The 26,725-nt window shown below is 47.3% G+C and overlaps 2 protein-coding genes and 1 pseudogene across 2 annotated transcripts in view; 1 reads left to right on the forward strand and 2 right to left on the reverse strand.

Moving 5' to 3' along the window:
* LOC8024676 (WD repeat-containing protein 86) overlaps nt 1-26,725 on the reverse strand; it is a 283,179-nt gene that overhangs the window by 173,631 nt on the left and 82,823 nt on the right. Inside the window, exon 5 of the mRNA XM_042287445.1 lies at nt 1,985-2,120. Coding sequence (XP_042143379.1) covers nt 1,985-2,120 — 136 coding nt within the window. The remainder of the gene's footprint in view (nt 1-1,984; nt 2,121-26,725) is intronic.
* Nucleotides 14,309-14,995, forward strand: LOC115319271. The gene has a single exon (XM_040217316.3). The coding sequence runs from the start codon at nt 14,309-14,311 to the stop codon at nt 14,993-14,995; it is 687 nt and encodes a 228-aa protein (XP_040073250.3).
* LOC8035414 lies at nt 17,752-20,037 on the reverse strand (annotated as a pseudogene).

The following is a 26,725-nucleotide window of genomic DNA, read 5'->3' on the forward strand; positions in this document are numbered from 1 at the left end:
CACAAGTATTGAAGAAGAAAAACTGGCTCCCTCTTCGTGGTCGTTGCACCTTCACAATGCGGACACAAGTATAGAATTCGTTTGAAGACGTTTAAAGATTTGGGCGTTCGCTAGTGTGTGTGTGTGGGGGGAGGGGGTGGGGGGGGGGGGAGCGGAGGGGGTTCTAGATCTTGTTAAGCTTGAGCAAGGGTTATCGCTCAAAATTTGCGTCGCTCATTTTATTATTCACATGTGGATGAGCTCGCATGTTATACAAAAAAGCAGCAGCTCCAGGATTTGAAACGGATCATGTGTGGTATCCATTAGCGGAAGAGATCGCCCCGACCACTTCTGAACTCGAAACATTGCTTGTCACAAAGACCACGTAGGGGAAATGGGGAAATATTTCACCTGCCTTTGTTATATTTTGTATCCGTTTTAGGCATTCTTCGGTTCTGGTTCTCCTGCGGGCTGCGAGTAGGTACCCTAAGCAGGATTTCTTTTTATTTTCTTATTTCTGTGTGTGTGTGCGTGAGGGGCCTAGCTTGAACAAAGGACTCACAAAGCTACATTCTGCTTCCTCAAACTTCGCCCTGAATGGCCTTTGTCACGCACTGTGGCTTTCCTGGGGCTTCCCACTTCCAGTCCCAGCTCGAAAAAACAAACAAAAAGAAAACGGACATTTCACAGAAACTGTACATAGAAAGAGATTGACCTCGTTTCCTGCAGCTTCGCAAAAATCTTTCTTTTTTCCTTTAAAAAAAAAAAACAAGCAAATTTTATTTTTGTCAGTTCATAAAACAAGGCGTGTGCCGGGGGGGGGGGGGGGGGGGGGTCCCATGGGCAAATAGTAACGGTTACAACTAATTTTATTACTTCAAAAAGTAATCAGATTACTCTTGTGATTACTGCCTAATAAAAGTAATCAACTGATTACAAAGTCACTCCAAAAAGAAATCGATTACAAGTAATTTGATTACTTGTAATGCGTATGGTACACGTCTGGTCAATGTAACATCTGATGGGTCACGCACATCGACCGAGTTTCATGACATGTGTCAGACGTTCAACTTGACGCAGGTTAACAAGCCTACACTCTCTGCTAACATTCTCGACCTCGTCTTAACTACATCGCCAGACCTGCTAAAGATGGTTCAGCATTGTAACGGCTTGAGGGACCATAATATCCTTCAAGTCGACCTATCATTCCCGGTATTTGTAAAAAAAAAAAAAATCCTGTAAAATTATTTACGATTATAATAAAGCCGACTACGAAGCAAAAAAAGATGATTTATCATATTTCTATAGCTCGGACATAACGGGATTCTCGGTAGACCTCTTGAGGAAAACTGGGCGCTTTATAACAATAAAATAAATAGTCTGGTTAAGTTACATATTTCTACTTTACGTATCAGGACTGAGTCATCGAATCCATGGTGCAATAAAACACTTCGGTCATTATGCAATAAGAAAAAAACGACTGTTTGCAAAGGAAAGGACCTAACTTATCTGACGCCTGGGACTCTTACTATACTGGTCATTTTTGGCAATTGTGGCATAGCTCATTTTGGCAATTGTGGCAAACCGACCAAAGTGACGTTTTTGGTTTCGCGCATCGCCCAGGAGCACAGCACGTGCGCTGGGCTTTAGCCTTTACCAAACGTGGCTGCGATCACCATTATATGAACAAACCGGTAAAAAAAAAAAAAAAATATATATATATATATATATATATATATTTGACAGCTTGCTTTTATTATGTCTTGACAATGCCAATGCTGTTCCTAAATTTTATATTGTATTTTCTGTTGGAGTTACCGCGTAAAGGTATCAGTAAACGCAAGCCTTATAGTATAAATCAGTTACTGTATCTCTAAACCGCAATTAGTGCAAAAAAAAAAAACATTTTATCGTTTTGCTTGGTATCTGCATGTTATCGTGGTCATGCCAGATCCACGGCCTTTTCTTGTGAAAAAGTGGGTTGAGCGCTTTCAAGGAGACTCACGCATTCGGTCGTGGTAACGGAGACAGTCGACAGTGTGCTGGTGGCCCCGGTAGACTCGTGTGCACTCGCCGAACTCCATCACCCATGCACGGGCGGTGTTGTCCGAGCTTCCAGAGTAGAGCATCTTGCTGTGCGTCTAGAAACGAGACCAATCGCTGTCGTTTCGAAGGTTCTCATTCAGGTGTCTGAAGCAGCAGACTAATACACCATTCACACGACCGAAACGGCACCCATAATATTAGGATCTTTCTTTAGTCGGCGGCGAATCAGTTCACTGTTCTTCGAGCGTGGCATGCGCTTGCAGCCCCAGAGCGCGGACTGATTCGCCGATTTAAAATAGACTATAGATGTTGAAGGTGCCGCTATAGGCTGCCCGTGTGAATGGGGTATAATATCACGCTCTCTAAACACACCTGCAACAAACACATTGAGTAACTTCACTAAAAAAAAAAAAAACAACAGGAACAACATCAGTGGCAAGACATGAGCAGAGTTAACAACGTAACTGAAAAACAAGGAATGTAGCAAGATACGTATTATCGTCCCTTGCGTCGTTCAAGCAAGAACAAGAGGTTGCGATCTTTGGGGTTGTGCTTTAATGAAACTTCTGAAATTACGTGCGATGAAATTCGCAGAAATGCTGCTATCGCTGACCAGCCCATGCAGTTTTATTTAAAAGTAATTCCGACCTATAAAACAAATACTATATTGATCCCACTTCACCCGCATATCTTTAGCCTGGACACAAAGGGCTAATGGTTTTCACATTTCCTCTTTGTGTTTGGAATCCCGTTGTTCTTGGGAACTCCTTCGAGTCGAAGATCAAAGAATCCAAGTAGTGAAACTATCGCACAATGCCCTTACCCTTTTTTATTTAAATTAACTACATTTATTTAAATTACAACTGTAATCACCGACAGCTTACGAAACGCAAGGCATGGCGAATCCCGCATCTCATGATTGCTCTGCAGCGAATCAGACTGCGGCATTTGTCCACAAGTACGTTGAAGAGAAAATCGCGAAGCAAAGCGGGAACATAATTAGTTACGTCCTGCTTTTCTTAAACACTCAGTGACACTATCGCAGTTTTATATCGTCGCAGAACTGAAGTTGTCCCGGGACGTTGCAGGTGGATTTTCAGTAGTCGGGGCGTCACGCTTTAGACAAGGAATCGCCAACTCTTTTAGGCCGGCAAATAAACAACCACATTTACTCCTGCGCGTCTTGCTCAGCGCGTCATAAAGAGTGGGATGGAGAGAAAAATCAAGGGTAATAACAACCTAAGAATATTAATACGATGGATGCTTTCTTTTTCAATTTCCGCTGAACTGGACAGAAAAAAAAAAAAAAACGAGAGTGATGAACATTGTTTTAATATACGCAGGTTGTAAAGATGCATACGTACTCTAGCAACTTGTCCACATAAGCACCGTACTGATTTAGGGCAGATTTTATGACAGGACACGAGCTTTTGGATGTACTCTGCAAAGAAAGCTTCCGTATGGGTTCTCGGCCATTCCATCGTGAGTTGAACCAGATCGCCTGTCGACACGGACGTTCTTCCCTGACACCCATCGTCGTGGACGTCTGCTCATAGTTCCTGAAGCTTTATGTAGTTTCCTCCAAACGCATTACACGTCTTTGACGAGTGACAATCTTGCTGATGCATGATGGCGTGACCTTCTTTGGGAGGATGTCGAAAAGATTGTGCCGCGTCATAATACTGACCTTAATGTGTGCGGTGATTATGTTGAGAGGTAGCTAGATTATGTACCGTATTTGTTCGAGTAGCAGCCGCCCTTCTTATGAACAGGACCCGTGGGTCTGCTTTCCTGCAGAGCACGGGAGTAGTGAATCACCGCGATCGGCAGAAAAATAGCAGCGATTGATTGCAGAGAGTAAACGCCTTCAAGCAAAATTTCAACAGTGAAGCAGCAACACCTCTCTAGACCATCTTGGCATGACAACTCATGTAGGGCAACAATGTCCTGGGTTCATCCCCACCGTACGTCCAGCACAAACCGTTCGTCAAACTTATCTTAACATCCAGAAACTGTAGTGAACCATCCCTCGGAAATTCCGTCACAAAGGCCAGCTCAGGCGCCGCGTTTCGGATGAAGTCCACAAGCATCGCCAAGTCACTGCCTCTCGTCGTACAAACCAAAATGTCATCGACATAGTGTTTGACTAAAGCACCCCAACCTGACATCGACGTCAACACCGTCTCGACTTTCAGATCTAAAACCCGTAAGTAAATTTCAGAAAGAATGGGCGCTAATTGTGAACCAAAGCACACGCCTTTTTTCTGAACTAATTCCCTTCCTTCAAAACCCACAGCAGTGACCGACAAATACCTCTCCAATAACACCAAGAAGCCGCTAATGCCGTAACTTGACTGAAACTTAACTAAACCTAACTCGAGCCAATCCTTCACACGTTGCAACAACACACCCTGGTCCAATGAATAGTATAAATCTTTGATATCCAAAGAGGCCACTCTGCAACCTTCGTGGTGAAACACCTCCAAAAGCTCCAACAATTCTTCCGAATTTCTGAGCGAAAGTGGGTTTTGCAACGCAAGACCGAAAGCGCATTCAACAAAAATTCCGAAAGTACCTTTTGCCGCGTCCCACCTTCATTGATGACAATCTTCAAAGGCATTCCAACTTTATTGTCCTTCAGAAAATACTTTACCGACAGCGTGCCTTTTGTTGCGTCCCATATCCGTTTAGCCGTCCCCTCAAACTCCCACTCGTACAAAATCGCAATGACACTCTGTTTCGTTTTCCTCAAATTTATTATCCAGGGCTAAAAGAGACCGTTGAGAGCAACATCTACCTTCCTTTTATAGAAACTCAGCGGCAAAACACCGAATTTCCCGCTTTTATAGTTTGTAATAACGCTACCTTCTTCCGTTCCAATTCTCTTCTGACCCCCAGAACCTGACGAAAGTCCCTTTTGTCATAGTCTGCTTTGTTATCCGTGAACTTCGAGACTACCCTAAATGACTGTTCCTGGTAACTGGATCTCGCGACCGAGTCCGGGATCCTTCTTCCCACAGCCTGCACAGCCGCGACAACGTCAAACCTTGAGGGCTTGACATTGAAGCAGAACTTCGGGCCATCCCCCAAAAAGTTCTCAGCTCGCCGAGACAACGTCACCTGCGAAGGATTCACCACCTTTGGGCACACTTGGTTATCCTCTCGTGATTTAGCAACCGGGACCAAATTAATGTTTGACAAAGCCACCTCCTCATTCCTTTGAGGCCCGCTCAAAAGCGCCCTCCTTTGAGGCGCCCACAATTTGCCTTTCAGTTTTACCCAAAACAACTACTCCACAGAGGATTGGAATAACCCATGCCCGCGATATGAAGTCCAAAGGCTGTCGCAAATTTGCCGGACCTCGCTGAGCTGATGATGCACTGCGGTCCTGTAGCTCTTGAGTACCCTCTTATTCAGGGACCACGGGCCGTTGACCGCACTCAAGTAGTGGAACCTTCGCGGGATCCACCAACTTCTTCCGTAGGCACACACTGAAGACACATCTGTCCGCTTCCAATTGAGCGAGCTGGTGCCCAAGCTTACTCAGCACAACCAGGACGTAGACATCCACGGAGGCATCAGGAAGGCCACCCAAAACACCCGGTTCTGACGGACAAAAGCATGACTTGGGGAGATTAACTGCAACAATACTTAAAAAACAAGCGAGCTGGTGGTGATTCATGGTAATAAAAACCAGAGACTCAGGAACACAGAAGGGGACGAACACAACGCAACGTCTCAAACACAGCTGAAGGTTTCTTTGTCAGACACTCGTTTAAAAAGGCAAGCCCTGTCGTGTGCCTTGCGGAGCGACGAAGGAACAGACTACGACGTAGTTCCCAGCATGTCCCTTTGCTTATTCCATCCGCCGTATATATTGCCACGCGCCGTACATCCGATAAGAGGCGAGCGAACGCGGGCATGCGCACAGGTCGGTTAGTATGACAGATGAGTGATGACACAGCAGTGTGATAGCACGGTCAGGATGACACCACAACCCCCCTTACCCCTACCGAACCCACAGTCCCGAAGGTCAAGCCGCTTCCTCCTGTCCGGTCTATCGGGGCATAAGCCTGCGCGGTTGTCTACGCGTGGGAAGTCAACCTCCACCTGCTCGTGGTGCGCCCTGCCAGCTTCATTGCTGCAACGGAGGTTCTGGCGATAATTCCCCACTTGGGGTGGGGAACCCTAGCATTGGGGTTCCTCTCGTGGACGGGGGGAACAAAGAGGGACTTGTCAACCCTAGCCTTCCCCGCTGGAGTAGGAGCTTGTGAGGCGGGGAGCGCAGCGTGTTTCGTGTGACGTGAGACGTGGGGCCGGCGTGAGGGCGTGCAACGTGTGACATTTGTGGACGCAAGACGTGTGACGACCCGACCGAGACGGGGCGTGTACCGTGAAGCGTGTTGACATGTGGGACGTATAACGTGACACGTATGACGTGAGTGCGAGACGTGCGACATGGGACGTGTGACGCTGCGTGGTGATTCGTGAGTCGAGGCGGCCCGTATAAGGGGAAGGCTGACATAAAGGTAGTGCCTCTCGAGTCTTCTCAGGGTGGGAGGGGCCCTCACATGGGGGCACCCTCCAAGGGGAGTCGAGCGATATCAAACTGATAACTGCGACGGGGTTGTGTGGTTCATGGTTGCCTTGCCATACAGTGACCGTGGGACCCGCTGTGAGGCACGCTCGTGTCTTAGTAGCGGAGTCGGATAGGTGAGTCGAGCACTGCAGGAGCTTTTAGTACTAGTTGACATTTCCCAGGCCGTCCCACTGGCTGACCCATTTGCTGGTTTTCTTTATTCCCATTAACTTCCAATTGGCGTTTCCAGAAATTCCCACTTGATTCAATGATCCAGTTAATTTTACTTTAATTGGCTTTAAGTGTGCGGTGCGAAATCGGGAGCGAACTGAGGCATACTATTTTTTTTTTTCTCTAGCCTCAAATTCAATTGTGTCCGGTCCATCCTCAGCCAGACACCTTCGCACACACCTACATGCACAGCGCTAGGCGCCGCAACGTCCATGAGAAAGTCCACGCAGTCGACTCATCACCCGCCACTGCCACAACAGCTAATCCCCCACTTCCGTACAAAGCTTCCTGGCCACACGCCGTCGAATCGTACACAAGCACACCCCTCGGACATCCCCCTCCCCCTCCCCCTTTTCTGTTGCCGACGTAAACACAAACATCGAAGACACACGTTGAAGCCCACCCGGTGAGCCAATATGCGCCGCAAAGTCATCTCAAAGCCTTAAAGGGGCAATGAAGGCGATTTCGGATATTTTTTTGGCGATGGAACTGGGTTCCATGCACGTCCCAGACAACGTTGCCCAAATTTCAGTCGAAACCGGCTCTTGTGTGCCGCGCAAATTAATTAAACAGACGCCGTAATAATCGTACCGAGTTCGACTGCGGCGACGCCCCGAGAGTTGCGGGAGCAGTCAGGAGAAGCGAAGCTCACCTGACATTGCGGGGCCAAGAAGCACGACGTCACAAGAGACGCGTCAGCGATTGGCCGAAACGAGAGACCTGCCCTCGGTCACGTTTTGGTTCGCGATTTTTATTAATACTGTTCTAATTTTCGCTCGAATAACCATGAAAAGTACAAATCGGACCGCAAATGATTACTAAGCCATAAATAAAACAGCATATTTTTTTTTCTGTGCTACGCTGGACGCGAAACGGGCAACAAACAACTATGGTTAAAAAAAAAAAGGACCACAGTGGCATTGGTGGCGTTTGGTTTTTCAGATGGCAGTGTCGTGTTTACTTTGGGAACAGGGTACTCGAAGGATTCTGCAAAATGGTAGTCATGCCAACTTTTTGCGCTGTAGGTGGGTGTTGAAACGGTCGACTGAAGACCAGTATTCGTTCGGGCGACGCTAGTTTTCACGTGTGGGTTGCTGTTCGCGTTCTTTGACGACGAAAAGAGAGGACGTCCGACATTGGTGAGAACCAAAAATGGTGCTGTTTGTTTTCTGCTTCTTGGGGAGCGTCCCCCGCGGAGGAACCGGTTCCCAGAACGGATCGCTACCGCTTTCCCCTCGGCATCTCCCCCGCGTCCCTGTCCTTCGGCAACGCGCCGCTCTCGAGTCTCGTCCCGCCCGCGCGAATGTTGCTCACTGCTTCGATGCTCGGAGTCTGCGGGCCGCTCGTTGCCGGCTGGGCGGTCACCGTCGGGTGATGGCGGAGGCCGCCACAAACGTACTCCCGTTCCGTTGGTGTTAGGTCACTGAACGGAAGCATGAACTCGCTCGCGAGAGCAGCAATGTCGTCCATGTTGACAGATCCGACCAAACGACCGCGCCACCGCGGAACTATTACCCACCGCGGTAACCAGAGTCTCGATCTCCTAAATACTACCGATACCGACTATTCACACTCGACGTCACTCCCACGTCACCTCCGTTTTCGGAGGCCCAGAAATGAGAATGGAGATTGTTCAGTTTCGGTTTATTCAGTTCTTTTGTAGGCACAGAAATAAGCGTCACAAATGTCTACAAAAAATTGGGCAGCATACGTTTCCAAGAAGCCTAAAAACACCATTTAAAAAAAAAAATGAATACAATCGTGTTCATTGTCCCTTTAAAGTTCGCAGCGCTATCACCCGACCTTCCCAAAAAGCCAAGCCTACCCCCTCCCCCCCCCCCCCCGCCGTCCCCCTCCCTTCATTTCTGTCTCTTTCCGATGCCTTCTCAAAGAACCAAAAACAACTCTAAAACAAAACAGTCCAATGTTTCTCAACCTTTCGGCTGGATCTCACCCGTCATGGAGACGGAAACACCGTTTCTGATAAAAGACCAGGTTAGGTTGTCTAAAGAAACGGAAGGATTACTTATGCAGTTCCCGATTCTCCCTATTCTCATGGTCTCCCTCAATACCCTTTTAGTCATTTTTTTCACTGTAGATAATTTCTTTTCTGGTCCACTCGGGGTTGCACCCATTGCACTCCTCATCATGTCTGGCTATTTCTGAATTTTGAGCCCTCAGTCTCGCTGCCCTTTTGTGCTCTAATCAGCGGTGCTCTAATAAGCGGTGGCAAACATAAGTAAAACCACATGTCAATGGTATGCCGTGTCTAGATTGTTAGCGGCAGGATACAAAAGGGAGCTTTTATATAACGTAGCCGCGAGGGGTTTGCAGCGCTTGGCGGGTACAGTCAGAATAAAAGAAAAAAATAACAATGTAGTTTGCATTCCCTTTTGCCATTCGGTTTCCGATAATCTGGAGGCTCTTGCTAAAAAATTCAACATAATTGTGGTTTTCAGATCGCGGTGAGTGGGTGCCCAAAAAAAAAACAGAAATAGGGAGGTCGAGTGTCGGGAGGGGGTGGTTTACGGCATACCATTGCCATGTCGTTTTACTTACGTTGGCCAAACAGGAAGATGGGTAAGCGACTGCTTATTAGAGCACAAAAGGGCAGTGGGATTGAGGGCTCAAAATTCAGAAATAGCCACACATGTTGAGGAGCGCAATGGGTGCAACCCCGAGTGGGCCAGAACAGAAATTATCTACATTGAAACAGATGCGACTAAAAGGGTATTGAGGGAGACCATCAGAATAGGGAGTATTGGGAACTGCATAAGTAATCCTTCCGTTTCTTTAGACAACCTAACCTGGTCCCTTATCAGAAACGGAGTTTCCGTCTCCATGACGGGTGAGATCCAGCCGAAAGGTTAAGAAACATTGGTCTGTTTTGTTTTAGAGTTGTTTGTGGTTCTTTGATATGGCATCGGAAAGATAGAGAAATAAAGGGATGGGGGAGGGGGGGGGGGGGAGGGGCTAGGCTTTCTGGAAGGTTGGGTGGTAGCCCTACAAACAAGGCTTTGAAATTACTTTGCGGCGCATTTTGCCTCACAGGGTGGGCTGTCACACGTGTCTTCGATGTTTGTGTTTAAGTCGGCAACTGTAAAGGGGGGGGGGGGGAGGGAAAGGGGGATACCGAGAGGTGTGCTTGTGTACGATACGACGGCGGGGGGCCAGGAAGGTTTGCGCGGAAGTGGGGGATTAGCGGTTGTGGCAGTGGCAGGTGATGAGTCGACTGCGTGGACTTTCTCATGGACGCTGCGGCGCCTAGCGCGTGAGCATGTAGGTGTGTGCGAGGAGGGCTGCTGACGATGGACCGGACAGGAGGAAGCGGCTTCACTTTCGGGGCTGTGGGTTCGGTCGGGACACGGGGGGCTCGCCTTTTTAAACGAGTTTTTGACAAATAAACCTTCAGCTGTGTTTGAGACGTTGTGTTGTGTTCGTCCCCTTCTGTGTTCCTGAGTCTCGGGTTTTTATTACCAAGACTATGTTGCCCCTTAACCTAGTACTAATGTCCCCGAATAAGAAAGGTAGCGACATCTTCACCCTCCTCCTCTGACGCGCACTCCTCTTATCTTTGTGTTTTGCTCTTTTACACCCACGCGTCGATTGCATCGCCGCCTGGATCGCTCCAAGATATCAGACTGTCTTCCTATACTTGAGTCAGAGCACAGTCAAAGGCTGAAAGACACGCAATGTACATACACACAGGCTCAAAAACGCACTGTCACGGTCTACCAGCCTCGAAGAATGTGCTCCAAGAAAGGTGATGAAAGCCGTAACGTTACACAGTCGTCGTTATTTGATTGGCGACGTGAGCTCATAGCATGCACTGCACTCCGACAGCATAGGCATTCCTTCTCCCCCCTTGTGCCTCACGCACACTCTTATTGTTGTTATAATTTGCTCTTTCGCGCTCGCGCGTCGACGGTAGCGCCGACTGGATCGCTCCAAGATAGCAGGCGGCATTCTTCAAAGGATGTCGCTACGTTTCCGTATACAGGGGCTTTACCTAGTACTACTGACGATATTTCTTTGTTTGGTTAGTGGATTGCTTTGTTTACTCAGACACACCCGATATCGGATAGGAAAAAAGAGACGAGTTTCGCCTAACAACTACCAGACATTCATTCGTTACTCAGCAGGCAAAAAAAGAAAAGAAAATGAGAAACATTTCGAAAAACCAGAGACGACGAACGAAAGAAGGGTGTCGGATAAAGTCGAGTGTTGGAGTGAAAACGTCGCAAAGAAGGATGGAGGTCAGGAGGGATCCACCACTTTCCGGGTTCCCGGTTCGAAAGTTTGGATTTGGATTTGGATACGACTGAAGTGTCAATTAGCCGGATCCAAATCCAAGTGTATGACTTGGTAGGAAAGCTTGGGAAAGCTTCACGCTTCACCGCCATTTTGCGTAAGTGAAGGCAATGCCAACACACTGCGTGGCAGTTGGCTGCCGGAACTCGCACCGGCCGGGGGATGGGAAGAGGTTTTTCAGATTCCCCACGGCGAAATACGGCCCTGAACGGCGAGTAGCGTGGGTACGCGCTGTAGAAAGAGCTCACCCGACAGACACCTCAAAGCCGTGGGAGCCAAGCAAGCAGTCCCGGCTATGTGGGGCTCATTTCGTCACGGGTAAGTCGATTTAATCGCACCTAATCACTTTAAAGACACCACGGTAGAATGCTGCGTGATCGTAACGTTGCCGCTTTTTTGAACAGGGAAACCATCTCTGGACAACGATCACCCCGACTTCGTGCCGACTCTGTTCGAGCACGTCAAGAAAAAGTCATCCCATGCTCGCTGCATGCGATGTAAAAATCGCACGAAAACCGAAGGTAACGATGGCTAAAGTTAGCGCTTGTCCCCGTATGCATGCCCTACTTCGTTAGTATCGTGTTCGTGCTTATGACTTTTACTCGACGCTGGGTCATTCGCGGTTCTTACCGGCCTAGTGCGGTAAGAAGCACGAAATCTCTGAGCGTGAGGTTATGCAAGCTGATAGCTTTATACCTTGTGCATACTGCTTTCCGAGATGTGCAGCGGAGAATATTGAAAAAAAAAGGCAGGTTTAAACACGGTATCTTGGGAGCAGACTTTTTTCTGTATGTGACACTAAAATATTGTGTGGGAGTCGCAGTATTTTGTCATAGATATATATCTAAAGTGCAGAGTTTTTCCAGATATCTAGTAAAAAAGCAAGCCAAAAGTGTCTCATGGCTGAAGTAAGTGCTGAGAACCTGGTTGTGTATAGATTTAGGTAACTTGTACACATCAGAAAGCTAGAAAAAAGTCGTGCCAGATGATGCTGGCGAGTGGCTGTGATTGCGTGCATGATTTGTTTTCGTTTTCACTGAAATTGTATGTTCTCTTTGAAATAACCAGCTTCAACAAAAGCTGCAGTCCCCCCCAGGCTGCAACACGGAGCCTCGCAGCACGCAGGCCCGTGCCCGGTGTCTGGGACAATATGCAAGGTCTCCATGGAGCACTCTTATGCGCAGCGACCCTTCCAAGGTGCAAACTTTGTCTGTTTCCTTTTGGGTTAGGACAGAGAGGGGAATGGGCAGCCTCGTACTGGAGCCTAAGCCCGCATTTGAACCTGGTACATCATCTGCCGCAGGGAGGTGGCTGTTAGAAACACCTGTGAGGTATACATTCCCGTTATTGCACAATGTTGGAAATTTCAATTGCAACTCTAATTCAAGTTAGCTTGCTGTGTTAATTGGCTTGATAACTTTGTAACTAAAATTGTAGGCTGTCTTTGAACAACAAACCAGCCTCGACAAATGCTGCAGTGCTCACCCGCCCACAGCTGGGGGACTCGCAGCTTGCTGGTCAGCCCCCTACAGCTCTCGCTGGCCCCCTTCGGACTGGGGCCATCACTCCGGACCTGTGGCCACTGGGACCCGACGAGGGTTCGATGGAGCAGACCAAAGGTGCAAACTGACTATAGAACTCGCCATTTAGATCGCATCAGAGGAAAATTCGGACTGGGCTGGCTATGGCTTCATTTTAACCTGCCGCTTCGTCTGCTACAGGGAGTAGGATCTTAGAAGCACCCGAGCGGCACAAGGTCCGAATTATTCTATAATATTAGCAATTTCAACCACAACTCTCATTCAAGTTAGCATGGTATGTTAATTGGCTTGATAACTTTATTGCTAAAATTGTGTGTTGTCTTTAAATCACAAACCAGCCCCGACAAATGCTGCAGTCCCGACCAGGCCGCCGCAGGGGGACTCGACGCTCGCAGACCCTCTTCAGACTGGGGCCCGTCCAGACCTGAGCCCACTGTCTGAGGGACCTGACGAGGTCTCGGTTCGAGATCCCTGGACGCAGCAACACCTCCACGGTATTAATTTAATTGTTTTGCTTGTATGTTGAGTCGGAGATTTACGAAGGCATTGCAGAAATCCACAACCTTCCATCTTGGTGGAGGTTAAGCCATAGCGAGCTCTCCGTCATCGGAACAAACATTGACCTGTGTGTAAAGTATTTCCTTTATTCATATATCAGGCTGTATAGTATTGACATATTGTCACGAATGACAGGCAGAAGAGTCAAGAAATAACTGAATAAAATGACCGTGTAATGGGGGCGAACTTGTGCCCAAAACAAATAAAATTACAGTACGTCGCGGGCGTCGAATCTCGGCGGAGCAGCAGGGAAGCGGAGCACTGACGAAAGACTAGTGAGTTTTCGTAGACCGCGTTGCCCCCTCCGCTAAGCGTTCCGCAACGAAAAGTTGCTACTGCGCCTGCTCGCCGATAGCCTTGACTGTGGAGTTCCCGCTAACGTAGCGGAGGGCCTTGCGGGACGGCGAAAACGGTCTACGAAAACTCCCTACTGACTGCTGTGTCACGGGCGCGCCTTTTATAGTGTTGCCAGATAACATCCCGTAACAACTAGAAAGCACTAGAACAAACCAAATTACAAATGAAAAAGAAAGCGAAGCCACGAGCTCTGGCTAGAACCCTCGGGAAACTAAATGACGAAGTGAGGAAGGAACTAAAGAAAGAATAAAAGATCCCACAGCCGGGTCGCCGCTTGTTAAGACAGCCACATTATCTTCGGCATTTGATAAGGCACCCACGCAGGTGGCAATATGACTGATTTCTTCTCAGGAATTGAGGAGGGAACTGCCATCACCCTGACCACAAACCACCTCAACAACGAGAAGCTGTCGGCACTTCAGCAAAGAATCCTTGACCTGGAGGCGGACAACAAGCGCCTCCATGCGAAGGTTGTACGTCTTCAGGAAAGACAGCTGGGGTTACGCATGATGCAGGAGAGCCCCAAAAATTGTATATTCTACACTGGGCTGCCCGAGTTCTCCGTCGTCGAGTTATTGTTGAATTTTCTGGAACCTCGGGCAGTTAAATGAACTATTGGAACAGCGGGCATGGTGAGACTAGATCCCGCAAGCGGGAAGAGCTGGCAGACGAGTTTTTCATGGTCCTGGTGCGGCTGAGGAGAGGCATGGTAGGTAAAGAAATTGCCCGCAATTTCAATATTTCGGAAGGGCAAGTCAGTAAAGTATTTTCAACGTGGAATAACTTTCTTCAGCAAGAGGTAAGGGCGCTGACTCCGTTTCCGACAGTTCTCGAGAACCAGGAAAATCTCCCCGATGCGTTCCACAGGTTTCCCAACACGAGAGTCGTCCTTGACGGAACCGAGGTGCGCACTCAGAAGCCATCGTCCTTGCTTGCTCAGAGGCAGACCTTTTCACTGTACAAGCATTATAACACGTATAAGGCAGTTGTTGGCTCTACGCCCAAGGGCTACATTTCCTATGTTTCAGAACTGCGGGGTGGATCAACCTCCGACCGGGTGATCGTTGAGGAGAGCGGGCTAATGGAGCAGTTAGAACCAGGAGATGCGATCATGGTCGACAAAGGTTTCAAATTTAACGATTTGCCACTGGGAGTGCAGGTCCACATTCCGTCTTTCCGAAAGCCAAATGAGCCACAAATGTCGGAGAATGATGTGGCACACACACGTCACGTGGCAAGCGCTAGGGTAGTCATTGAGCGCGTGATAGGGAGGGTGAAGCAATTTCACCTGCTTGATCGACCCTTCCCAATCTCCATGGTTGATATTGCCGAACCTGTGTTCCACGTTTGGTGTTTTCTAAGCAACTTCCGTATGCCTCTAGTGAATGGCTAAACACGGTGCACTTTGCTTTAACTCTTTCGTTACCACGCATATTCAAACACATCACTGGTGATCTATGATTTCATTCGTCAATTTCAATGTTTTAAAGCTGTTTCTCAGGGAATTAATACCACTCTGTGGTTAGCCCCGAATATGGGTTTTAGAATCGGCTTCGATTTCGTTGCTTTAGCAAAGCTATGCTTTTTGATGAAAAGTTTTGCGGACTGCAAGTGTGTGAGTTGTGGCGAAAAGGGGCATTTTATTTTTTAAACACTTTAAAGCAAGTTTAAAAAAAATCAGATGTTACATTCTTGTATATAAGACTAAATATGCTATGTAAAAGTTTCACCTTCCTATGAGCATCACAACGGCATTCGGTCGTGTATCACTACTGCGTGAGCACATTCAAGACTCCAGGTTAGCAGTCATACTGCTCTGGCAATATTAGTCATCTACAGCGTGAACCAGTGTCGCCTCATACTGGCAGAGCGAACTTACGCTTTATAAACACGAACTTTTAAATTGAATTTTTGATCTGCAAGCATCTCATGAGATTCATTTTCCTGTTAGCGCTGTTTTTTGAGTTTTAACAAGCATCCTGTATTGTGTTAGTAACGTTGTAAAAGGTCTCCTCTTGCAGACCACGGACGTTGGTTGGCATCTCTACTTCATGCGCACCAAGTACGGCAGTGAACGGCTGCTCTACATTTTTTCTAGGTATAAGGGAAGGTAAATTTGGTGGGGAGGTTTTTATGTGTCAAAACCAACGAAGGGTTTCTTGCCTGTCCCAGCGAAGGATAGGATTAATTATGGCAAGCTTTTGAAGCGCAATCAAATAGTCGGTTACCACTGCGCCTTTTCTGCAGTAAGCCTCCGTCATATTTCACACAGTTTAGTGCCCTTAGCACTCTGCTGGCTGAAAGTAGGACCCACTAGAGTGCAATCAAATAGTCGGTTACCACTGTGCCTTCTCTGCAGTAAGCCTCCGTCATATTTCACACAGTTTAGTGCCCTTAACACTCTGCTGGCTGAAAGTAGGACCCACTAGAGTGAATACCATATTCATATTGTGACCCAATGAAGATCTGAGGATTAATTTAAATGACAACTCCGGTTCATAGTTCACTCGGCGTCCTTGAATTAGAAGGCGTAATTTTGGTCTCGCTATTGTGAGTAGTTTTAAAGATATCCTGGCCCAAAGTTTTGTTTTGGGTGTAGTCGACAGAACCGAGACTACAGCTCAGGATCAACCGCAACAGTGAATAACAGCCCAGAGGGGGGAGGGGGGGGGGGGGCGACTACGATGACGTCACACGCGTCCCTCACCACGTCCGAATGCCCAATCACGCTGGCAGCTTCAAGATAGGAGTACGATGACGATGTCATGGTCGCTTCATCAATCGGTAACCCTTAGGCGTCCTTCTAAGAAGCGACTGGTCGCATTTCTAATATCGGTATTAGTTGGGAATGCAGCATCCCCTTGACGTAATATTTTGATTGTGGTCGTATTTTGCGTCACTAAAGCGATACCAGTAATTTTACTTTCGAATTTTGGCCGGACTTGTCCTTTAACCACATGGGTCCCTAACTAAACATAGACTTAGTCATATCTAGCTGTGCTCATACTTATTAACTTAGATATAGAATGGTTTCACTTCTAGTAAGCTGTTCCACATGGTTCTCCTTATTCGCATCTAGCTGTGCTCATACTCATTAACTTGGGTATAGAATGGTTTCACTTCTATAGTCCGTTGCAACCTAAGAAGGAAGGGCGACGGTAAGACGGGCCGGGGAGGAGGAAGCAGCCGGAACGCTGGACAAGAGAGCGGGAAACTTCCTTCTCTCTTTAGCGTTCCGTCTGCTTCCTCCTCCCCGGCCCGTCTTACCCTCGCCCTTCGTTCTTAGCTTGCAACGGAGTACAGTAAGCTGTTCCTTGTTTAGCAAGTTTTTCTTTTGTAATACTGTGTATTTTCCTAGTGCGAGAGGTGCACCATTGTTTGTACTTTCCACTATTGCCTTTATAGTATTGTCTACAGCCGAGTTTCTCCAATTTATGCATTTTTTAGCTTTCTTAAATCGAATTAAAGTTACACAGGTGGTGTTTTTTTGTTTTGAAACTGGGCCTATATGGCATGGCTCTGGAGCAAAGGAAGATGTTCTCGTTTGCTAACAAATTATATATTTACAGTATTTACAAAAAGAGACAGAATCTATCGGTCGTCGAATGTGGCCTGTGTAGCCAGTCGCCCTGCCACCTCGAGACCCCTCGTGCAAGTGCTGATGTTTTCCCGTGCCGGTGGTCTTCGCCTTCTTTCGCGCTGTAGCGTGCCGCTACAGCTTCATACATTACTAGACAGGTCATGAATTGTATCTGTGGTGATAGTTATAGCAATGTGTACAGTTTCTGCCTTTGAAATCTTGTGTATGTATATTTGTACTGCTGTAATCTAGACAGGTGTAGTAAACGTTGTGTATTTCATAGGTTGCCTGAACAAACCTTGTCTCAAATCTACATAGAAAACCCTGCAACAAAAACTTGTTTTTGGTTTTAAATCTGTGGTGAACCACTGTGCTAATTTGTTTTATACTTTTTGCAATAAATATTGTGAGCTGAAAGCACCACGCATGGTGTCCTGCTTTTTTATATGTCATTTATTGAGAGAGACACGGAGTTGGCTCACGGAGTGAACGTCCGAGGTACGTATTTGTTTGGCTTTTAAAAGAGCCGTTGTTTGAGAAGCCCGCAGGTTTCGTGCCAGCGTCCCGCCTCACACCAGCTTCCGCAGCTTCTTCTTGAGGCCAGGGCCATCTTCAACCACGTAGTATCCTGCACAGTACTTCTTGTGAGACACGTACTTGCCTTGGGACACCAGGTCTCTTCGACGTCTGACACGACCTGTCAGGACCTCCGGGAAGAGTGCGCACGTGCTCGGCGAAGTAGAGCAGTCCTGGCATCAGCTCCCTCTCCACAAACTTCGCGTCGAATGAGATGGTCTCGATGTTTGTTGAGCGGGCCACTGTCTCGTTATTCGTCCAAACGACGAAATCGCACCACTTGTGCCCGGTCACTGCCATCTGACCCTGAACCTAGTAGAAGTACGCATGGGTCTTCTTGAGGCACACATCCCCATCGACAAGCTCACAGCAGAACTTTCTGTCTTGGCGGGCCTCTGCCGGTGTTTGCCCTATCTTGGAAGGCGGACATTTCACTTCCAGAAGGCCCTCTTCTGTGCCGATGGTCACAACCCTGTCGGGCGACGCGGCAATGAAGCTGTGGTCTCGGTGCACGTGAAGACCAGTCTCGTGCACCTGCACTGGTTGCTCATATGCGGCCATGAGTTTCACATAGGCAGCGACGGCAATGCGCTCATGCGTCCTCCCATACCGCATATCCTCACTTGCTGCATCGGGGCCAGGATACAAAATCCGCTTCACCAGGTACTCTGGCTTGGTGCATCTGATGACTGCGGAAAACACCGATGCCGTGATTCTCCCCCGTCGCTCCTCGTGCCACCTTCGGTTGTCGGCTTGGCCAATGGTGGACTGTGTCACCTCTGTCCGCTGTTCGTCGGTGAGCCTTGGGAGGGACTGCATATGCTTCTGCACTGCATCCCGGGCCTCCCTACTCCACAGATCCTCGTCATCGGCGATCGGCAGTGCCGGTCCTGCTGGCTTCGCCTGTTGTCGACCGCCGTACAAAAGCCATACAAGGCCCGGAGTCTTAATGCGGAGGGCTTCTCTCAGCGCCTCGATATGCTCCAAAGACGCGCCGCCAACAGCCTCGCAGGGGTCGTACGAGCGCCGCCTCTTCTCCCTCACTGGCCTGTTGACGAGGTACTGCTGGAATGTGATCTCTTGGAGTGGCTTCAGGGGGGCAGGCTTCTTGGCTGCAATGAGAAGAGTTCATTTGTCAGTTCTGTCCAGTTGTAATATTGAGCTATACCTGGGTTCTGTGTCTCTTAATCATGTCGATAGCTCATGGTCGTCCAAGACGTTTTATGTAGAGGGCATTTTTAAATTGGGATCATGCAAGACACCCCAAGGGATAGCTCTATTACTTATTAAATTATGAAGTCTGAAAGGCACCGGGCAGATGGCTTTACTTGTTTAGAGAGCAATATAGAGGAACCTTAATTTAGGACAGCTTGGGCACCTCAATGTAATCGCACACTATGCAATAATATTTTATGTACACACCTTGCGCAGGCACAATCCAAACGCAGGGGATGTCCGTACAGGATGTCGTGCTGGCACTGCACTTTTCCTCAGCGTAGAGCAACAGCGCCGCTATGTGCTGGCAGGACTGGCTCAACCTGAAAAATCAAAATAGAACATCACCATAAAATGAGCACGCTCAAAACTAGTGACAATGAGCAAACCAACAGACTCCCCAGTTTTATGTGCCCCACTGCAAGCCAAGTGGTTTTCATGGCACATCGGCTACGCGGACTTGATTGACGTTCACGAACATGTCTTCGCCAGATCGATTGCGAGGCACAAGTAGGCAACGCGAGGGAGTTTTGCGAAAGCGATTAGCACACTACATTAGTTTCCGAATCGAACAAATCTCGCCGATATGGATGTCGCACCCAAATGAGCATCTTAAAACGTAGGGCTGATTCCGACATCCGCGTCGAGAAGAATCCGCAGGCAACACGATTGCTTGTGATTGTAATCTCTTTTAGCGCTAGATCTATAGAATCGCCAGCAAAAAGATTTATCACTTACCCTGCAACACAGCCACAAACGCAGCCCATGACGCTCCCGGTGGTTGCGGAGAACCAGGCCGACACCGTGTAGTGCGGCTTCTTCATTGATGGAAGGCAGATGACCCGGACAAGGAATATCCGGGAGTCGTCGGAGGTGGTCTACCTCACGTTGCGGACATAACCTTCTTCCTTGAAGGACCATCCTCGGTTGGCATGCCGAACCGAGTCCGACTTGCTGCGCAAGTATCGCCACACTTCGTCTTGCGAAAAGTTGGCGCACTGCGGAGGGTTTTCAACCCAGCCGTCGGCTTGAAACAAGAACCGGATGTTCTCCTCCTCGGCCATCGTCACCGGTTACCGAAAAGTAGCGGCGCCGCAAACTCTAGACTGAAACGCTGATGACAAGGAGAACCCAGCAACGTGGAGAAGTCAAGTCTAATGGCGCTGTGTAATGGCGTTCCTATATCATACCCAGTATCCTCGATACCAGATTTTTTACTAGTTTACATTCCTGCCGCCAGGTGACGCCACATCCGCGGAAACTGATGGATTCGTTTTCTATCAAATTCTTTCTAAAATAGCACAAGCCTATGTTGCCACTCAGGGTAGCTGTCAGCGAAAACGGAACTTGGCGCAAAATTGTATCAACGTTTCTCGAAAACTGCCTATCGTCAATCGAGTTGACAAGTCCAATCCTTCTCAGAAATTCAGAACTGGTAAGCTGTTCAACGATTTCTTTTTTTTTTTTTTTTTTTTTTTGCCAGCAAAAGGACGAGGACATGTCACTAGACGTAAAGACTTATATTATTCCTTCCGCCAACCTTGAGGCAAACCTGGTTCGGTTCCAGTCGTCGTCTGGGATAGGCGTAGGAAGTTTTCTTAACCTAATATAACTGCATCTGAGGTGCACAGCTGTCGAGTTGGAGGGGGGGGGGGGGGGGGGAATTCGCTCAGAAGGAAGGAGTTTGCATCGGATCGACCCTGGCGCCAGCGCTGTCCAAGGTATATTTGGCTCCGTTGGACCTGGCCTTAGGGCGAGTGATACAATCGTTCCCTGAAGGGTCGGTAATGATTAAGAGATATGTGTACTCTAAAAAAATCCGTTCTTCACAGGTTCTTCGACGCCCCAAAAACATCGTTCGGCTCGTGAAGAACGTTTTCGCCTCAAGCACTATCGCCCTCTGGCGTACTAGAAAGGCAACTGAGCGATGAAGAACTCTTTCGTTAGAGAAGGTTCTTCATAACCTTATCTCTCGGTTGCTCGGAGCAACCGTGCCACCGAGAAAGAAGCGAGCGGAACGCCAGAGCGTTCGCGAGCTCGGCATTTTCGCGATGTTCATGAGATGTGACCACGTGACAGTGGACAGCCCACACACCCCGGTTACTAGTCTTGAATCGACCTAAGACTCGAACCAACACTCGCCCGAGAATCGTTGTCTGAAACATGGCTATGCGTTTTGTTTTCATTTGCGTTTTGTTTTCATTGTTCACTTTATATTGATGTATAGTTCCACTCCTCTCTGTAATGCCTTAGGGCCCTGAGAGTATAATAAATGAAAAAATAAAAATGTATTATTTTTTTGCTGTTATTATGTTTTATTTGTAAACGATAGCTAACTACGGCTATAGAACCAAATACTTCTCAAACTAAATGGATGCCGTCATCGAGGAGCGCTTTCAAGTTGAAGCAGCGGAATCATTTAAAGCGGATGAAGCTTTGAAATTTGAAACGTATAGTAGCATTCCGTAAAAGTTATGTTCAAAGTGGAAGCAGTGGTAGCGGTTCGAGCGTTGAAACCGCGGGAGCTTGATCGCTTGATTCTCGAAACGTGTCAGATTGGCTGACATAAGATAACTTTGTAGACTTCTCCCAAAGATTCGAAGCCCGAAAGTATGCAACATGACCCTCCTATCGCTCTTCTGGATTTGGTTGTGTTAGATTGGTTTCAGCTGCCAAGGGAAGTGCAGATATCGGCGGATCTGAGGATTGGTGGCCGCGACTGCTCTGTACGCAAATAGGCAAGCAAAACGGCAAGCAAAGAAGCTGTTTTGATTTGTATAGACTGACGCTCTCCTCCTATCTTATGTAAGTGAATTTTAACGGAACGTTCTTGGGGGGGGGGGGGGGGGGGGGGGGGGGGGGGGGGGCGGCAATGCGGAAATTCACGTGTGTTTTGTAGCGCAGGCGTACTACCGTATTTTTCGGCATTTGCGGAGACTTGTCATGGTTCCTAAGTCATTCCAGCATGAGCGAACGTTAGTGCAGTATTTCCGTTACTACCTCATAGTCATCTCAAAAAGCATGTGAAGATAGCTCACACTGACAGGGACTTTAGTTACGTTTGTGGATAATTGAGGTAGTGTCACAAATCTGTGCTACAGTACCAAGAAAACATGTGCTCTGCTATGAACGAAAAATTAAGATAATTTTTGTATTTATTGATAAAACTAAATACATTACTTTCAATGGTTCCATAATAATTATCTAATTTTTTATTTGTATTAGTCGCGATTTTATCCCCTAAAGTTATGTCAAGGATTTGTACAACGACGCGACTTGTACGCGTTTTTTTCTTTTACTTCAAGTATCAACTGTTTAAATTTGCCGCGGGGGTTATTTTTTTTTGTTTGATTTCTTGACAAGAATGAATGTTGAATCTGACTCCTATTGTGTGTATATCAAGACAACAAAACACATATGCGAGTTTATCAATCAGTTTTGCCGCTCTGTCCGTAAAATATATGGGTGCGACTTAAATGCCAACTTTTTTGTTGTAAAAAAAAAACAAACAAAAAAAAACAACAACAGGAAATAAGGTTTCTATTATTCTATCGAGCAAAAGGTCATTGGGTACATCGATCATTCTTTCAGTGTCAGTGTGACATTACTAACACTATGTTTTCCTGACTTCCAATAATATACGGATGTATATTATTGAGCAGTGCAGAAGCTGTGGAATGCCCGATCCCCAGAAGCAGTGCAGCAGTGATCAGATGAGTTTCGGGAATGGGAATCTCGACTTGACTAAGGCCCGAAACATTTTAACACTGCTGCTGCTTCTGGGCATTCATCCGGCGTTCCAATGCTTCTTTGCATTATGATTATTACAAGCTTCTCTTTTATATCTAAAGTTTGTATCTTGGTGTGTGGATATGTATGTTATGATGAGGATAGAACATATAATGGTTTACTGGCGGCCATGTCACTGATGTAGCTTGACCTGCGATGATGATGCATGCAACTGCCCCATCATTGTCTTCATCCTCCTCACAATTTATGTGGTATTTGAGAGTTTACTTCGACGTATGTGGTACTTTGTGAGTTTACTTCGACTGGATGCTGAAAAGTCATGCGGACCAGATAGAACTCCTTTTCGCGTTTTTGCAAAGGTATGCGGAATGGTGCTCAGTTTCTTTACGAGATAAATACTCTGTGGAGGCTCGGTCTACATGGTTGCCCTGACCTCAAACGGTGCGGGCAACTAGGCGAGCGCCTCGCGCCACTCGCCTAGGTAAGGCGAGGCAGAAGTGGCGCGGGGAGGGCAGAGAACCGCCGAACGTTGGCAACAATTTAGGCGTATTAATAGTTTCGTCCTTGTCCAATTACATGTAGTTCCTTATTGAAACCGTTGGCTCCGTGTTACTCCCCCGGTTCGTGTATGCAGCAAGGAAACCCGACCACAACTCTTGTAGTTTAAGAACTGGCGAGTGCCACAAGATTGGAAAGTGGACAAGATAGCACCTATACATAAGAGCGGTGATAAAACGATTGTTTCTAACAACAGACGTGTGTCGCTCTTAAAGGGGTTATGACACGCCAAAAATAAAATATGAGATAACTATACTGATAGGACCCATTGTATGTCCCTATAATCCTGCTAAATTTGTTTTGAAAATGGCGTGTTAGTTTCGTTGGCAAATTAATTTATATGATTTATATTCGTTGATAAATTGACACAATGGTCAGTTGATATGATGTGACGTACATGATGTAATTTGATTGGATGTATGTGGGTACGACGGTGGGCCTCTTTTTTCAGAAATTAAACAGTTGAAAGTCAGCGCTCCGTGTGTGTACATCTTCCCTGTCCGTGTCTTTTCCCGCTGTTTTTACCCTTTTAAAATGCCAAACCAACTAGCCCAACCCTCCACTGTGCTACAATTGATTTAGATGCGGGTCCCTCGGATACGCCCCATTCAAAAAGGCCGTCGTGGCTGGGAGGCTCGTGGCATAGCCAGTCTGCCGCGCAGCGTCCCTTTGCACGCACTCAAAGACTTGGCTCTCCTAAAGGGTAACTGCAAAGAAAAAAAAAATTTTTTTTAAACAGCCTAATTGGGACAAGCATGTCACAAAACAAATGTTCCGCGAAAAAAATGATTTTTTTTTTTTATCAATATTTAAGCCACAGGACGTAATTTAGTAGAGTCAGAACCTCTCCACATTTGAAACTCCCGCTCTTTCGACCCCCGCGGAAGAGGAGTACGCCTCGCCCCTCACTCTCCTTGCGTTGCGGAGTTGAACGACGCAGCCTCTCGACTTCCGGCAAGATCTGGCAACTACGCCAGGTCGCGATATTGTTTTGGTTTGACGCGGTTTGCGAGCACATGTGGCGAAGACGTGACCGGAGAAGTGCCCCCGTGATGTTCCCGGAAGACGGAAAGTATCGTTCGTAATCGTCGTGCATGCTTTGAAAGCGAAGGGAGTCACATAATCCACGAGTGCGCAACCACAAGCCAAGGTTCACGAAAGCGCTGCGTTGGTTTCGGCGATCTCGTTCTGTTTGGTGCAACACGTCGATGCGACAGGGCTGAAACGTTCGTGGTGTGTGTAATGCGGTGCTATGTGTGTTATGCGGGGTTGACGTACTACAACGGGCCCAGTCCCGTCGTCGTCAGCTGATCCAGTAAAACTGGCCCGGGAGGACGCAGCGAGCGTTTTTAAAAGTAAATCTTCCTTCGTTCTGTTTCAAAATGTGGAAGATTCCGGACGCATACCGTGAGTAAAAAGCTGCGGGCGTTTTCAAATAAATTACGTCGTTTTAATTGAACAATGGACTCCGAATTGTTCTAAATCTGCCGTTTTTATGCTTCGTGTTGTTGGACTGCGTTTGCACAGCGACGTGTTGCGCTCGTCGTGCGGTGTGAATAAATCTGGGCAAGATTTCGTACCTGTCTACAGATGCATGAACTGAGACCACTTTTTACGTAGTGAACATGGTGCTTTTTTTATTTTGTGTGTCTAGTTGTGGACGTTAGGTGCGCCTGGTGCGAATCTCGATGGCCTCCGGAGCGATATGACGAGAACGTAATTGGACACATTTGTCGCTACGCGAACGCCCGATTGCCTCCAGCCAAATAGCATTCCTTTCGGGGCGACATGGCTGCTGGAAGGCTCACTGTCGGGATCACGCATCTGACATCTCCGAAAAGTCAGCATTTGCACGCGCAAACAAGCAAAACAAACACAAAAAAAAAAAGCACGCTAAGCAAGCAAAGAGGAAAACGAAAGAACCGCGCTATGAAAGCCAAAACCCCGCGTCGCTTCCTATCACTAACACCTGCGACAGCTGCTAAACACACACTACTTCACTTCAAGAAGTCTCACTCAAGCACCTGGGTCAGCACGAAACACTGATTGACCACTTCGCCGAAACGATTAGTCGAGGTAGGCGAGACAGGCGGGAGCAGAGACTTCGGCGGCCATGGAAGAATGGCGAAGCTTTTGTTTTTTATGGTATGAATCTAAACGGAAGTGCCCGTCTTGTAAACCTTTTGTAAAGAATAATAACTCTCATCACATGGATTCTTTAAACGTAAAAATATGCCGCTCAAAAGGAAATTGCAACAAATAACAGAGGTTTAACAACCAAGATCTAAGCTGTCAATCAAACTCTTAGCCAATGAGAGCCGATTGGGATTAACGTCACGGAATCCCAACTTCGTGGCGCGCGATTTAAAACGGGCGAAATAGCCGCAAACTGAAATCAGTCTCACGCAATAAATATTGCTGTAACAATTTTTTTTCTCGCGGAAAAATTGTTTTTTGACATGCTTGTCCCAATTAGGCTGTTTAAAAAAAATCTTTTTTTCTTTGTAGTTACCCTTTAAGGCACGACCACGTTGGCGTCGCGGAGGCCTGCGGCGCGACGGTCGGCGCGGCCGGCTGCCGACCAAAACCAGTTTTCGGCTTCAGCGGCGCGACGTACGTACAGCCCTGCAGAGCCAACCCAACACCTCCTAGAAGACAAGGCCGTAGCGCTCTACTTGTGACGTCGCGAGGGAAGGCCATCGGGGGCGCGCGGTGAAGCGAAGGCAACGCGCGTGGATCGATCGTCATATTGTGCTTCTAGTCACATAAGCGTGTCCTATTAGCTAAATTGAAAGCTGCACATAGCAACGGGTCTCGAAAACATTTCATTACACGGGCAAAACATTAAACCGCTAAGTGATCGGTATGAAATGGTACGAGGAAGGCGTATAAGAGAAAACATTGATTCACGCAATTATTGCTGCAGGAACGCATATTTTACACAGAAATACTTGGACAAAATGGCAAGACACGCAGTGATTGGACACAGCAAAACAGGTCACATTGAAAAATCAGGTAGACGTAGTCAACGCGGACACGGCTGGAGGAATTTCACTTACGATCATGTAAGCGATGTTATCGCGTGGAATCGCTGAATTCTTGCATCATACCCCGGCCACATGGCAAAAGTAATGTAATTTCGATCGGATGAAAATATGGGGCCGACAAATCAGCTTGCGACGCTCATATAGTCACTCAAAACAGCGAGCTGATTAAATCCCGTATTATTTAATCAAGATATATTAACTTTTCCGTGTGGCTTACTATTTCCAGTCAACTAATTTACTTCTCCCTATGGGCTCGAGGTGCCTAAGAACAAAATATAACCTATTTTGTATACAATAATACTATTATCTTAATACAGTTAAGATTCTAGTATAAACGCGGTAAAGGCAACAAAATAACATTAGTATAAATAAACACATAAGCACAAACAACGCACTT

This window comes from Ixodes scapularis, unplaced genomic scaffold (genome assembly GCF_016920785.2).
Source record: "Ixodes scapularis isolate PalLabHiFi unplaced genomic scaffold, ASM1692078v2 PGA_scaffold9__187_contigs__length_104089568, whole genome shotgun sequence".
NCBI lineage: Eukaryota > Metazoa > Arthropoda > Arachnida > Ixodida > Ixodidae > Ixodes > Ixodes scapularis.